A 16,668-nucleotide genomic window follows, 5' to 3' on the forward strand; every position below is an offset into this window, starting at 1 on the left:
AGTCTGTTGTCTATCTCGTTGTCGTTCCTTGCATCTGATGAAATGGTGCAGCCGAGATAGGTAAACTGGTTGTCCGTTTTGAGTTTTGTGTGCCGATGGAGATGTGGGGGAGCTGGTAGTCATGGTGGGGAGTTGTCTGATGGAGGACCTCAGTTTTCTTCAGGCTGACTTCCAGGTCAAACATTTTGGCAGTTTCCGCAAAACAAGACGTCAAGCGCTGAAGAGCTGGCTCTGAATGGGCAACTAAAGCGGCATCGTCTGCAAAGAGTAGTTCACGGACAAGTTGCTCTTGTGTCTTGGTGTGTGAGCTTGCAGGCGCCTCAGATTGAAGAGACTGCCATCCCTGCGGTACTGGATGTAAACAGCGTCTTCATTGTTGAGGTCTTTCATGGCTTGTTTCAGCATCATGCTGAAGAAGATTAAGAAGAGGGTTGGTGCGAGAACGCAGCCTTGTTTCACACCATTGTTAATGGAAAAGGTTTCGGAGAGCTCATTGCTGTATCTGACCCGACCTTGTTGGTTTTTGTGCAATTGGATAACCATGTTGAGGAACTTTGGGGGGCATCCGAGTATTTGCCAAAGCCCTTTCCTCCTCATGGAGTCGAAGGCTTTTGTGAGGTCAACAAAGGTGATGTAGAGTCCTTTGTTTTGTTCTCTGCACTTTTCTTGGAGCTGTCTGAGGGCAAAGACCATGTCAGTAGTTCCTCTGTTTGCGCGAAAGCCGCACTGTGATTCTGGGAGAACATTCCACATATGAAGGGTTGAAATCCCCTATTGTCACTTTTTTATTATGTTCTCACATATCGGCAAGTTCTTTTTGGAGATTTGATGAAGGGTTCTGACCTGTGGCTTTGACTGTTCTTTTTCTTCTTCTGGTACAGCTCAGCCTGCTGAGTTCCTCTGGCAGATTGTTAGTTGCTCTAGATTCCAGCATCTGCATTCTCTCATGTGTCTGCAGGTTCTTGCAAGTTTGCCCCTTGTTAACCTTGAGAGTTTATCCGATAGTCCCAGTGATCTCTAATAGTTCTATGGTTTCTTTATTTGAAACACTTTGTTCTTTTTTGTTCCAAGATCGTAGAAATTGAAAGTCAGTTTGACCGTTTCAGTGTGATTTTAGAATGAAGGTTCAGGCTAACACTGAACTGGCCTGGCTAAGGTTGAAGTCAATGGACAGATGCCAATGGAAAATTGCCTGCTTTTACATATCCTTACATATCCTGTCATTCTGATCAGGGGAAAATAACTTTAATGTTTCTCTTCTCTCTCCTTTTTTTAATTATTAAAATCTCTGGGTTTGGTCGACTGAAAAATTAGACTGTCAGAAAGTCAGTGGGCTCAGATTTTGCTATGAATAAAAACTTGGAATTTGATTGAATTTGGAAAAAAAGAATAAAGCCCAAAATACTTTATGTGATGAAAATCTGAAATATTTGAATGGTCCACAATTCAGGTAGGATTATTTCATGTCTGTGCTTTTGTTCAGAAGATAGCAGTATCTAATGCAATATACTACTTAAGAACATAGGAAGTAGATGCAGGAGTATTGAACACCTCCTACCTTCTCTGCCAATTCGATAAGATCAAGGTTGATCTTTTACCATAGCATTATTTTTCGCATTAATCCCATATTACAATGTATTTATTCCAAAAATCCTTTGATCTTTCATTTTTGGCATGGGATTTTATGCGTTTTTGCACAACCATTATTTGATTTAGGGAAAGTGTGCACCATGTTAAATTATAGGGAAGGTCATTAAAATATTGATGAAATTGAAATCTTATCTCTTTGATTCACAGCAAACCACAGCACCAATCAATGCCGTATGCCTTGTGCAGTGAGAACAGATTGCAGCGAGTGTACCAATGGCAACTCGGAGTGTATGTGGTGCAGCAACATGAGGCAATGCGTTGATGCCAATGCGTATGTGGCGTCATTTCCTTTTGGACAATGCATGGAATGGTCTACTTCAAACAATTGTTCTCGTAAGTAAAAGTAAATTCTATATAATTTGTGATTTCTGCCACAAAGGTCAGTATAAATTTGCAGCTACAGTTTCTCATTTACAATGAAATTGGAAGTAATTGTCCAATAAAACTCTGATCTCGTAAGGTTTAGTAGTCATCACTTTTTATGGCATTTTATTTGCTTACATTCTATTTCTCTCTACTTTTATGTGTATTGATAAAAGATAATATATGAACAGTTTTTGTCACCGCATTTTGCTTCACTATTACTTTGCTTTTTTGTACCCTGAAGGACCAAACAAAATACAGCAAATTTGATATGAAAATGGAATTGGAAACTTTTATCTTTTAACTTGCTTAAGAAAATATATGAATATGGATCATAACCTTTGCAGATGCCCCGCCTTAAACGTCTTGACAGCTTAATTGCTTCTGGTTCACCTGTTTTGTCATCCACGATTCCCTTTTCCCACCATCTGTTCCCTGTTTCAATGGGACAAACCTATCCTGAACCCAGCACCAGTGGTCCCTAAACATCCTCCACATCACTTATGTGCTTCCTCCCGTGAACATCTTTTCCCAATTTACTCTGCCTAGTCCCATTGTAATTTGCTTTTCCAAATTGAACACTATTTTTTCTGATTTTATCCTTGTCCACAGCTATGCTGAAACTCAGGGAGTTGTGCTCTCTATCACCGAAATGCTCCCCCATCAAGAGGTCTGCCACCTGCCCAGGTTCATTAACCAGTATGGCGTGCCACACTAGTTGTCTGTTCCACATACTGTGTCAGAAATTCTTGAACACGTCGGTCCCATCTCTTTCTCTTGCCAGTCAACATATGGGAAGTTGACGTGTCTATTGTCTACATGACAACAACCCTGTAATTTCTGCTACTTATCTCTTCCTCAGTGACCCGGGGAGCCTATAGACTACTCCATTCCTATTTCTGATTTCTACCCATACCGATTCAGTAGACACTTCCTCTCCAGTGTCCTCCCTTTTTAATGCTCCTTTCCACCATTCCCTCACCCCCCCCCCCACTTTACCTACCATCCTATTCCTATTACCTGCATCAGCCAATCTGTCCTTCCACCATCCAAGTCTCTGAAATGGCCACAACATTGTAATTCCATGTACTGATCCATGCTCTAAGTTCATCTCTTTTATTCTTAATACTCCTTGCATTGAAATAGACACATTTCAAATCCTCTAACTGAATATGTTTATGCTTATTCCCCAGCCTTCCTCACAAACTCACAACACATTGCATCATAATTTTCATGTTCTGCCATATTCTCTGCACTCACATTTTGGTTCCCAATCCCCTGCCACATTAGTTTAAACCATTCCCAACAGCTCTAGAAAACCAACCCACCAGGATATAGGTCTCTCTCCAGTTCATGCAGCCCATCCTTTTTGGACAGGTCAGACCTTTGCCTGAAGAGATTCCAATGATCCACAAATCTGCTCCCCTGAACACAGTGTACAGGTACTGTCTGCTTTCTCCTTCAGAGAAAGCCACCATTTCATCTCTGCTAAACTCCCTAATTTCAGGGGACCAGATGTCTATAACATACCAGATACAATCTCACGCATGTCCTCTTCAATTGGATCAGAAGATCTCAATTCTGGTGCTCAACAACATCCTGTCTGCCTTCCTAATTGCTTGCTGTACCTGCACATTTACTTCGCATGATTGTGACACCCATATCCCATTACTCTGCCTTTTTGTCTTTGAATGTGGATGACTCCACATTTTCCATTTATATTCATCTCCTATACCCTTGCTCCTTCATTTCTTCTTCTTTCTTTGGCTTGGCTTCGCGGACGAAGATTTATGGAGGGGGTAAATGTCCACGTCAGCTGCAGGCTCGTTTGTGGCTGACAAGTCCGATGCGGGACAGGCAGACACGGTTGCAGCGGTTGCAGGAGAAAATTGGTGGGTTGGGGTTGGGTGTTGGGTTTTTCCTCCTTTGCCTTTTGTCAGTGAGGTGGGCTCTGCAGTCTTCTTCAAAGGAGGTTGCTGCCCGCCGAACTGTGAGGCGCCAAGATGCACGGTTTGAGGCGATATCAGCCCACTGGCGGTGGTCAATGTGGCAGGCACCAAGAGATTTCTTTAGGCAGTCCTTGTACCTCTTCTTTGGTGCACCTCTGTCACGGTGGCCAGTGGAGAGCTTGCCATATAACACGATCTTGGGAAGGCGATGGTCCTCCATTCTGGAGACGTGACCCACCCAGCGCAGCTGGATCTTCATTTACACCCCATGAATACCCTCAACTTACACATCTCATCCGACACTTTTATCTTTGTTGCATCAGCAAACTGGATCAATCGATTCCCTCATCATCTGGTGAATCTGTGAAATCTTGTCGCGGTCGCGTACTTACACGAGTCGGGATTGGGCCCAGTCACTATTTGTGACGTTTCTGGAGCGATGCCTGAGTAGTAACGCACATAGTGGGTCGGAACGGGGTGGGGGCGGTGGGATGCGTACACCGTGATGATTGTGCATAGACACAGTGTCACTGACATTCGTGTCGCGGAGAGCCAAAGAAAATTGCAGGGGGGTGGGGGATTGTCTAGGTGGTGTTTGATGGGTGGTGCTGAGAAGGATAAAGAAGGTTGATGCCATTTTTGTACTGAAGAATGAGTGAGTGTGTTCTTTTAATTCTATACCGATATCATTTAACTTACAGTCGCTACAAGTGGTGACCCCATGGGTCACTGCACCTTCTCAGTAAAAACAGGAAGCAATGAGGATAATCCCACTACAGGGGCAGTTGAGGAAGTCACGCTTGAGGTTCTCTCCCCCCACCCGCCTCCAATTTTTTTTTAATCAATAATGCACTGGCGTGGTTCACGATCCTCAAGGCACGTTTCTCCTCACTAAATATGACGAGTCAGAAAACAAAGTTTGGTTTACTTGTGCAACTCTCAGAGCAGATTGCCTGTGGAGTGTAAGACATTCTAGTGAATCCAGCTGATAACTTCCCATAGGACATCCTTAAGGCTGCTATTTTAGAGCAAACTCAGCCACCCTAGGAGTCTCGATTTGCTTAACTACTAGCTGACGGCAACCTAGGCAATAGGAAGCCGTCACAGATGCTGAGAAGATGGCACAGGCTTTCAGGAAAGGAGCCTATTGAAGGGGACAATTAGAAGCAGAGATTCCTCCAATGCTTGCATCCTCGAATTCAGGGACTCCTGGTGTCTTTTAGGCATCCAGCCTTGACGAGTTAGCGAGAGATGCTGACCTCGTTATGTCCACGAGCCCTGCAGTGCAACTGCAGCCATTGACCACTGACCCCAGTCAGCAGGAGAAAACCGAGCTAGAGCCATAAGCTACAGCATCCAGTCAGCAGGAGACAACCGAGCTGATGCACCATTGACAGAGGGTGGACCGAACATCTATCCATGATCCTTCTTGGCGCGCACACTGCCATAACGTGGACCTTGGTTGTTCAGCAGCAGAAATGGTATATGCGCCAAGCTGAATCTTCCTGGCGAATTTGTTAATCTGGGTCTGGGAACAGCACTGTATGCCTTGAGTCATGCTGACCTCCTATGGCAGGTGTCTCCAAACATTTTAGACCATCAACCACTTCAGGGACTGCGTGGTCCCTAATAAACCCCCAGGCATGGAATCCCGGCGCTGGACCAAGTTGGGGGGTGGGTGCTGAGTAGGGTGGCCAGATGTCCTGTTTTAGGTCGGATAGTCCAGCTTTTGAACCCTCTGTCCTTTGTCCAGTGCCACCTCGAGCCGGATATTAATTTGTCCTCCATTTGGGGGTGTATGCCAAGCGTGACTTTGTTTTCTGACTCGTCATATTTAGCGAGGAGAAACGTGCCTTGAGGATCGTGAACCACGCCAGTGCATGATTGATTTTAAAAATGGGGGGGGGGGTGGGGAGAGCCTCAAGCGTGACTTCCTCAACTGCCCCTGTAATGGGATTATCCTCATTACTTCCTGTTTTTACTGAGAAGGTGCAGTGACCCATGGGGTCACCACTTGTACAGACTGTAAGTTATATGATATAGGTACATATAATTAAAAGAACACACTCACTCATTCTTCAGTACAAAAATGGCATCGACCCTCTTTATTCTTCTCAGCACCACCCATCAAGTACTACTTAGCCAATTCCCCCCCCCCCCCCCCCCACTGCAGAAAGGGCACTTAACTGTTAAATGCAGCATCCTAGGGTCCACACGCCATGTGTAGCTGGCTGGCGCATGTGGGATGAGGGGGAAATGTGAAGGCAACGCTCGAAGTGCCTGCTGGCACATGCACAATGAGGGGAAAGCATGGCAGTGGTGCACAAAGGTTCAGGACAGGTAAACCTCCCTCCAATCTATGCTGGACAGGGTGGGTAGTGTGGAGGCGCTATTTTAAATGGACTCCTCCCACAACACTATCGCCCTCCCCTCCCTCCGACCCCGACCCCATTGTTATCAACCCCCTTTCGACCTCCAGTCATTTATCGACCTCCTGAATGGTCCCATATCCCCGATATCGACCACTTTGGAGACCCCTAATCTATGGGAAAACATGTGGTTGCTCAGACTAACACCTAGGCGACATACATCACCTGCATGCGGTGTATATTCCTGATGATTTACAGCACTGCACACGTGTTTGTTGGACGTGATGCTATTCACTGACCACTTCAGCCTTTTTAGGATGGCCCTTATGAGGTCGTACAACACCACCCAAAAACTTTAATGATCTGGAGAAATGGGAAAGCTGACACTGTCTCCATTGACTCTGTGAAGCTGGCACCTATCGACAGTCTACTTTCTTTGACAGTGTTAACATCGGAGGATCAGCTGCACCCCTGTCAGTCGGACCGTGCACCTTTCAGTAACGGACTAAGTCGGGCCAGCATTTCAGCCCTCCAGACTGTTAAGTAGCGGGACAGATCCAGTCAATCGCCTCCTCGCATGGCTTGGGGACTGGCATGATCACGCACTTACGTGAGCCAGGGATGTAGCCGGTCACTGCTGGTGACATAACTGGAGTGTACACGAGAGCAGTAGTAACCTGCTTGTGCGGGTCAGAATAAAGGAGGGGCTCTTACTCTGTGATGAAACACTCGCAGGGTCGCAGGAGGAGGAGATTAGGAGCGTCGTGGTTACCCATGTGGCGGAGACCCAACAAAAAGGGCCGGGGCGGGGGGGAGCCTTGGCTGAGTGGTGTTTGCTGCAAAGAAGAAACAGGGTTGTGCTGAGAATAAATAAGGTCGAAGCCATTTTTGGACTGAAGAGTGTGTTTTTTTAAAAAATTGTGTGTCTATTGTATAAATTACAGTCTCTACAATCGCCCGGAAATGAGTTAATTTGTGGAATTGCCTGTCCAGTGAGGCAGTGGAGGCTGTGTTGTTATTGAAGACACAGATAAATCACTGTAAGGAAATTGAATGTAGACAAGTGGAGTTGAGTCCAGTTGATCTTTCTGAACATTGGAGGATGCTCGATTATCTACTTGTGCTCCTATTTCTGATGGAGAACAAAACAGGAGCAGGCTTTTTGGTCTATCATCTCTGGGATAGTCAAGATGCTAATATAACCCATCCCATCTCTCAGCTCATGACCTGCCTACATCCCTCTATTTCCTGACTGATAAGAGCATGCATCTGACTAACTGCCACTTAAGCATTTCTATCCTATCTGCTTCCACCACTTCACCTGACTGTGTTCCAGGCACATACCACTATTTTTTAAAAAAATCTCCACAAATCTGCTTTAATCTTTCATCTTAAACCTGTGCCCTCTAATATTTGACCTTTCCACCATTGGAAAAACGATCTATCTTCCTTTGCTATGTCTCCCCTTATTTTCAATTATCTGCCATTTACTGTATACTTTCCTCTTGCAATTGACCTTCCCAAATGTGTAATGCACAAGCTTTCACAATCAGTCCAAATTACTTATGCATATCACAAAGGATCCTTGCAGATCTCCAGTCAGAAAAAAAAATCGTCTCTCTACCATTACGCCCCCCCATCTCTTCTCTGAATAAGCGAGATTGGTATCCAACTTACCATAGAATAATTGACCCAAATTGTTAACTGGCCTGTGACTCGTTGGGGGCTATAACACTAGTCTCTCTGGCATCCTGTTGACTCAGTCTCCCATCCTGCAAGTGACCAGAATATTCTTGTTCAGTGTACCAGAAAAGTATGTTAATTGATCCTCAGTCTAAATGATTTAGTGCTGCTACAATTTTATCCTCTAATTTTGCGTATCATTCTCATGTTTCCTTATGTGAGGCCTTAATATGCCACATCATCTTGTCGTCTCTATCTATTCAATTAATTACAGTTTTAAAATAACAACAGATGTGTCAAATAGGATTTCCCTATCATAAATCCATATTGACTCCATTTAATTCTGTTTTTATTTTTCAGTGTCCTGTTCCTCAAACAGAATTCTGCACTTTCCTTACACCGATATCCCCTTTTCTCCTTCAATCTTCAGTGGTAGTGTTACATTTATTATTTTAGAATTTGTGCGAATCTGGAATTTTGAAAGATGGCCATCAATCCATTATATCCATTACCCCTTCCTTAAATACACTTGGCTGCAGGTCATTAGGTCCTGGTGATCGTTGGTGGATCAGAGGTCAAGGGGGTGAGCAAGTTCTTGGGAGTCACTATCTCGCAGGATCTTTCCTGGACACAGCACACTTCATGAAGAAAGCACATGAGCACCTCTATTTCTTCAGACACTTGCAGAGGTTTGGTATGACATCGAAAACCCTGGCAAATTTCAACAGATGTGTGGTGGGAAGTGTGTTTACCAGCTGCATCGTGGTTCTGTATGGGGACACCAATTCTTCTTTCTTCTTTGGCTTGGCTTCGCGGACGAAGATTTATGGAGGGGTAATGTCCACGTCAGCTGCAGGCTCGTTTGTGGCTGACAAGTCCGATGCGGGACAGGCAGACACGGTTGCAGCGGTTGCAGGGGAAAATTGGTTGGTTGGGGTTGGGTGTTGGGTTTTTCCTCCTTTGCCTTTTGACAGTGAGGTGGACTTTGCGGTCTTCTTCAAAGGAGGTTGCTGCCCGCCGAATTGTGAGGCGCCAAGATGCACGGTTTGAGGCAATATCTGCCCACTGGCGGTGGTCAATGTGGCAGGCACCAAGAGATTTCTTTAGGCAGTCCTTGTACCTCTTCTTTGGTGCACCTCTGTCACGGTGGCCAGTGGAGAGCTCGCAATACAACACAATCTTGGGAAGGCGATGGTCCTCCATTCTGGAGACGTGACCTACCCAGCGCAGTTGGATCTTCAGCAGCGTGGATTCGATGCTGTCGGCCTCTGCCATCTCGAGTACTTCGATGTTGGAGATGAAGTCGCTCCAATGAATGTTGAGGATGGAGCGGAGACAATGCTGGTGGAAGCGTTCTAGGAGCCGTAGGTGATGCCGGTAAAGGACCCATGATTCGGAGCCGAACAGGAGTGTGGGTATGACAACGGCTCTGTATACGCTAATCTTTGTGAGGTTTTTCAGTTGGTTGTTTTTCCAGACTCTTTTGTGTAGTCTTCCAAAGGCGCTATTTGCCTTGGCGAGTCTGTTGTCTATCTCATTGTCGATCCTTGCATCCGATGAAATGGTGCAGCCGAGATAGGTAAACTGGTTGACCGTTTTGAGTTTTGTGTGCCCGATGGAGATGTGGGGGGGCTGGTAGTCATGGTGGGGAGCTGTCTGATGGAGGACCTCAGTTTTCTTCAGGTTGACTTCCAGGCCAACATTTTGGCAGTTTCCGCAAAACAGGACGTCAAGCGCTGAAGAGCTGGCTCTGAATGGGCAACTAAAGCGGCATCGTCTGCAAAGAGTAGTTCACGGACAAGTTGCTCTTGTGTCTTGGTGTGAGCTTGCAGGCGCCTCAGATTGAAGAGACTGCCATCCGTGCGGTACTGGATGTAAACAGCGTCTTCATTGTTGGGGTCTTTCATGGCTTGTTTCAACATCATGCTGAAGAAGATTGAAAAGAGGGTTGGTGCGAGGACGCAGCCTTGCTTCATGCCATTGTTAATGGAGAAGGGTTCAGAGAGCTCATTGCTGTATCTGACTCGACCTTGTTAGTTTTCGTGCAGTTGGATAACCATGTTGAGGAACTTTGGGGGACATCCGAGGCGCTCTAGTATTTGCCAAAGCCCTTTCCTACTCACGGTGTCGAAGGCTTTGGTGAGGTCAACAAAGGTGATGTAGAGTCCTTTGTTTTGTTCTCTGCACTTTTCTTGGAGCTGTCTGAGGGCAAAGATCATGTCAGTAGTTCCTCTGTTTGCTCGAAAGCTGCACTGTGATTCTGGGAGAATATTTTCGGCGACACTAGTTATTATTCTATTTAGGAGAATCCTAGCGAAGATTTTGCTTGCAATGGAGAGCAGCGTGATTCCCCTGTAGTTTGAGTAGTCTGATTTCTCGCCTTTGTTTTTGTACAGGGTGATGATGATGGCATCACGAAGGTCCTGAGGCAGCTTTCCTTGGTCCCAGCAGAGCTTGAAAAACTCATGCAGTTTTGCATGCAGAGTTTTGATGCCAGCCTTCCAGACCTCTGGGGGGGATTCCATCCATACCTGCTGCTTTGCCACTTTTCAGTTGTTCAATTGCCTTATATGTCTCTTCCCGGGTGAGGACCTCATCCAGCTCTAGCCTTAAGGGCTGTTGAGGGAGCTGGAGCAGGGCGGATTCTTGGACTGAGCGGTTGGCACTGAAAAGAGATTGGAAGTGTTCTGACCATAGGTTGAGGATGGAAATCTTGTCGCTGAGGAGGACTTTTCCATCTGAGCTGCGCAGCGGGCTTTGGACTTGGGGTGAGGGGCCGTACACAGCCTTTAGAGCCTCGTAAAAACCCCTGAAGTCGCCAATGTCCGCGCTGAGCTGGGTTCGTTTGGCGAGGCTAGTCCACCACTCATTTTGGATGTCCTGGAGTTTGCACTGAAGATGGCTGCATGCGCGACGGAAGGCTCGTTTCTTCTCTGGCCAGGACGTCTTTGAAAGGTGAGCCTGGTGGGCAGCTCGCTTCTTTGCCAGCAGCTCCTGGATTTCCTGGTTGTTTTCGTCGAACCAGTCCTTGTTTTTCCTGGAGGAGAAGCCCAGTACCTCTTCAGTGGATTGCAGCATGGTAGTCTTCAGCTGATCTTAAAGGGTTTCAGGCGATGACCCATGAGGCAGATTGCATCCTCAAGCTTTGCTTTGAGGTTTGCCTGGAAGTTTCCTCTCACTTCGTCTGACTGCAGGTTTCCAACATTGAACCTCTTTCTGGGGGCTTTACTGTTCCTGGGCTTTGGCTTGAAGTGAAGGTTGAGTTTGCAGCGAACCAGCCAGTGGTCAGTGTGGCATTCCGCGCTGGGCATGACCCTGGTGAGGAGCACATCTTGTTTGTCTCTTTCTCGCACCAGGACGTAGTCCAGGAGGTGCCAGTGTTTGGATCGGGGATGCATCCAGGTAGTCTTCAGGCTGTCCCTCTGCTGAAAAAGGGTGTTTGTAATGACAAGCCGCTGTTCTGCGCAGAGCTCCAACAGGAGGCGCCCGTTGTTGTTGCACTTGCTGACACCATGCTTGCCCAGGATTCCTGGCCAGGTTTCTGAGTCTTTGCCGACGCGAGCGTTGAAGTCGTCAAGGATGACAACCTTGTCAGCTGTAGGGGTGCGTTGAATTAGGTTGCACAGATCAGTGTAGAACTTGTCCTTTTCTGCTGGTTCTGCCTGGAGGGTTGGAGCATAGACACTGATGAGGGGGATGCGACCCTTGTTTTGAAGGGGGAGTTGCATGGACATGATCCGGTCCGAGTGGCCTGTCGGGAGGTTTTCGAGTTTGGAGGCAATGGAGTTCTTGACCATGAAGCCTACACCAGATAGGCGTTGTTCATCCATAGGCTTGCCAGACCTGCAGAGTGTGTAGCCCGCGCCGCATTCTTGGAGGCTCCCTACATCTGCAAGGCGGACTTCACTGAGAGCAGCTATGTCGATGTCAAGTCTGAGGAGTTCATGTGCGATGAGGGCAGACCGACGTTCAGGTTGGTGGCTGTCAGCCTTGTCTAGCATGGTTCTGATGTTCCAGCATGCTAGCTTGAGTTTGTGAGCATCTTTTGAGGGGGAGGACGTGGAGGAGGAGGAGGATGTGGACCTGTCCTCGGGCCTGCGCAAAGGAGCTTTTAGGTGGAGTGCAGTGTGCGCAGTACTGGCCCCACCCTTTACACCCATGGTTCGTGTGCCGTGGCCAAGCAAGCTGGGACGTGGCAGCGAGGTCCTTGGGTCGTAGGTTTTATATCGGAGTGGCCTTCTCCTATGCAGGTTTCTTACCCTGGCTGGAGGGGCTGCCTCCCCTCCTAGGTCGGACCATACCTGGTCGCAAATCACCTGTGAACATGGCCTAGGTAAGTTTAATTGGGTTCTCTAACTACCTCTGAGGTAGGTCAGGGACCCGGTTGGATTCTGACGGGGTTGACCGAGTCACACCCTTTCTTACTGCTGTGTAACTGGGGTGTAAAATGTAAAAAGCAAGGGGGAGGCGGTGGCCCCGGCCTCGGCAGAGTGAAGCAGGCGGAGGCCCCGGTCCGGGCAGAAAGAAGGAGGTGGCGGCACCAGTCTGGGCGCAGGGAAGGTGGCAGCGGCCCCGGTCCCAGTCCGGGCAGAAGGTGGGCGGCGGCGGCCCCGATTCGGGCAAAAGCGAGGGGGAGGCGGTGGCCCCGGCCTCGGTAGAGGCCGACTCAGAAAAACCAATTACCCCCGAGCATAAAGCCCTACAAAAGATAGTCGACCCAGTCCAGGCCATCACAGGCAAAACCCTGCCCCTCATCAAGCACATCTACGGGGAACGCTGCTGTTGGAGAGCAGTAGCAATCATCAAGGAATCACACCACCCAGGACACACACACACACACTGTTTTCACTGCTACCACCAAGGAAGAGATCTAGGTACCACATGACTTGAATCACAGGTTTGGGTACAGATGCTCCCCCTCCACCATCAGACAATAAACTCAATCAGGGACTCATTTAAGGACTCTTACTTTTGCACTTTATTGTCTTTATTCATCTGTATTGCACAGTCAGTTTGTTTACATTATATGCTGTGTATTTTTTTTTGTACTACCAATCAGTGGTAATTTCATGGTTATATCAGCCAGCTCCCCACCATGACTACCAGCCCCCCCACATCTCCATCGGGCACACAAAACTCAAAACGGTCAACCAGTTTACCTATCTCGGCTGCACCATTTCATCAGATGCAAGGATCGACAATGAGATAGACAACAGACTCGCCAAGGCAAATAGCGCCTTTGGAAGACTACACAAAAGAGTCTGGAAAAACAACCAACTGAAAAACCTCACAAAGATAAGCGTATACAGAGCCGTTGTCATACCCACACTCCTGTTCGGCTCCGAATCATGGGTCCTCTACCGGCACCACCTACGGCTCCTAGAACGCTTCCACCAGCGTTGTCTCCGCTCCATCCTCAACATCCATTGGAGCGCTCACACCCCTAACGTCGAGGTACTCGAGATGGCAGCGGTCGACAGCATCGAGTCCACGCTGCTGAAGATCCAGCTGCGCTGGATGGGTCACGTCTCCAGAATGGAGGACCATCGCCTTCCCAAGATCGTATTATATGGCGAGCTCTCCACTGGCCACCGTGACAGAGGTGCACCAAAGAAAAGGTACAAGGACTGCCTAAAGAAATCTCTTGGTGCCTGCCACATTGACCACCGCCAGTGGGCTGATAACGCCTCAAACCGTGCATCTTGGCGCCTCACAGTTTGGCGGGCAGCAGCCTCCTTTGAAGAAGACCGCAGAGCCCACCTCACTGACAAAAGGCAAAGGAGGAAAAACCCAACACCCAACCCCAACCAACCAATTTTCCCTTGCAACCGCTGCAATCGTGTCTGCCTGTCCCGCATCGGACTGGTCAGCCACAAACGAGCCTGCAGCTGACGTGGACTTTTTACCCCCTCCATAAATCTTCGTCCGCGAAGCCAAGCCAAAGACATATGTGAGGTCATATATGTATACTTACAATAAATCTGAAATCTGATCTATCCACTTTCAGTCCCATTAATTTTTCCAGCATGGTTTTTTTGAACGATTCATCTGGTCATTCATCCCTCTGTACATTTAAGCACTTAAAGTGAACTTGATAGTTTGAAAATTCACTTGATAGTTTTGAAACTTGAAGAACTGGCTGCCATAGATAGATCTAACAAACTGAAATTGAAATCACTCCAAGGTTTCACGGACTGGTGTGCTTTATTTCGGTACTTACCTTGGGCATTGTAATCAGGTATATTCCCTGGTTGCTACTAAATGAAACATAACACTACAAATCAAGTAACAGTCCATTAAACCGTGATTCCAGATTGTCAGAAGGACTAACCTTCACTGCTTCAAGTAAACTCACAGGAGAGATTGTGTCTTGTCACTGGAAAGCAGGTTCTTTGAATTCATTGTGTATCCTACAGATGAAGGTGATTGATGTATTTTCTTCATTACCACCTTGACAATAGAAGGCTAAATTATATTAATAAGTTACAACGTTAAACATTCTGCTGTACATTATCTATTCTTGAAAGCAATGAAATCAGTTTTCATTAAATAAATTCACTCGCCCTCTTTTCTCCCATGCACACAAACGAGTTAATTCTGTTCATTGAAGATTTCTTGGGATCATCTTTAACAACCAGTTTGGTTATGGATTCAAAGCCTTTGGCAGCGACTTAACCAAGCTGGCATATCAAATTATTGATGCGTGATGTTCTTCCGTTTTATCAAGATCCTATCTGAAGTGGATGCAGATGATCTTGCATGCAAAGCAGAGCAGAAAGCTCAGTCATGCTTTCTGAGTTAACACCAAGCAAAATTACTAATTTGAAGATAACCCTTTGTGTGATTGGACATGTTTTGATTCAGTGTGAATTAGAATCAGTCGGGTTTTAAAATTAAGCTGTCTTGTTCTACATTATCCCCTTCCAGAAGAGATAAACTAGAATCAGGCTGAAAAAAAAACTTATCAGAAATTCAAAACAAGTATTTCGTAAACAGAGTGATTAGGGAAAAAGAAAGACTCCAAGGAAGTTTTGAGAGAAACTGGATAAGTTGATGTAAATGCCATCGAGTTGGAGAGTACCATGAAGGAATAGTAGATGTTGTTCCTCCAACATGCTGGTAGCCTCGGTCTGGCTGTACATGAGGTTAAGGATAGAAATGCCAGTGTGGGAATGTGTTTGGAAATAAAGTGGTTGGCTACTGGGCGGTCCCTGTTACTGAAGACAAAAGTGCTCAACGAAATGATCTCCCAATCTGCATCCAGTCTCTCTGATGTAGAGAAGGCCACAATGAGATCACCCTATGTAGTAGATGACCACTGCAGATTAATGTCAAGTGTTGCTTCACTTGGAAGGACTGTTTGGGGCACCAAATGGTGGTGAGGAAGGAGGTGTGTGTAAAGTGGAATATTTCTTGCCGTCACAGGTCTAGGTACCAAGAGACTGATTAGTGGGAAGGGATGAGTGGTCGAGAGTCCTGGAGGAAGCGATACCCGCAGAAAGCTCAGGAGGAGGAGAAAATGTGTCTGGTGGGGGAATCATGTTGTAGGTGGCAGACATTGCAGAGGATAATATGCTGGATGTGAACACTGGTGGCCTGGTAGGTGAGGACAAGGAGAATCCAGTCCTTGTTGCATCTGTGGGCAGAGGGGGCCAGGCCTGATGTGTGAGAATTAGAGGAGATGCGGTTAAGGGCTGAGTTGATGTAATTTGAGGGGAAGCCAAATTTTTTGAAGGACATCCCAGCTGTTCTGGAATAGAGCAGGAATTGAGAGAGGAATAGAAATCTTACAGGGGACAAGGTGTGAAGAGATGCAGTCGAGGTAACTGTGGAATTAGTTGGTTTGTAGAAAATATCTGCCGAGAGCTCGTCTCCTGAGATGGAGATAGAGAGATAGAGAAAGCTAAACCCCCTCCCCCATTACTTTACAGCTTCAAAATGTTTTGCAGCTAATGGAGACTTAAGTGGTGCTCATGCCTCTCCAGAAACAACGGTTGGAAGCCAATGTCGTCATCAAATATCCTCCAGCAATTATTTGATTCATGTTGTTCAGCAATAACAATGCGCCACATTTCGGAACACAAAAGGATTTATTTTCTTGTACTATTTGCTTTTATCACATGACACACGTTAGGCATTTCTTTAAGACAATTTAAATCAAGCAGTGATGTTTCTGTATTGTGTGCTCATTCAGGGCATATTTGCTTCATAACAAAGAGGAGAGGTTCATATTATATAATTTGTTACCAAATGAGACTACCCATTGTTTAAACACCAAGCCATCTGTGCAGCCCAAGAAATTTGAAAATTGACAGTGTGAAAAGATTTTTTACCTTGTGAAAACACAGTTTTAGTAAGTAAGCAATACTTTCAGAAATAAATGGGCTATTTTCAAATGAAACACAATAGGGCTGCAGACGCTGTGATTGAAATAAAAACACCGAAATGCTGGAGTTGCTCAGCTGGTCTATTCAGCATCTATAGGAGACTAAGATTATTGCTGATGTTTTGGGCCTGAGAAAACTACACAACGTGAAATTTTTAAAAAATCTTGACACTCAAAATTAACGCCTACTTCCTTGACATCCTTTGCTCTTTGATTTGCATTGAATTGAAGAAATGTGCTAACAGAATACTGGGTATCATGTGTCAGT

General features: G+C 46.3%; 1 protein-coding gene across 3 annotated transcripts in view; it reads left to right on the plus strand.

Annotated features, from left to right (window-relative positions):
* The window catches only part of atrn (attractin), a 520,815-nt gene that overhangs the window by 220,555 nt on the left and 283,592 nt on the right, over positions 1–16,668 (plus strand). For all 3 annotated transcript variants that reach the window (XM_069923525.1, XM_069923527.1, XM_069923526.1), the window contains exon 17: positions 1,798–1,983. In XM_069923525.1, coding sequence (XP_069779626.1) covers positions 1,798–1,983 — 186 coding nt within the window. The remainder of the gene's footprint in view (positions 1–1,797; positions 1,984–16,668) is intronic.

The sequence above is a fragment of the Narcine bancroftii genome, chromosome 3 (genome assembly GCF_036971445.1).
Source record: "Narcine bancroftii isolate sNarBan1 chromosome 3, sNarBan1.hap1, whole genome shotgun sequence".
NCBI lineage: Eukaryota > Metazoa > Chordata > Chondrichthyes > Torpediniformes > Narcinidae > Narcine > Narcine bancroftii.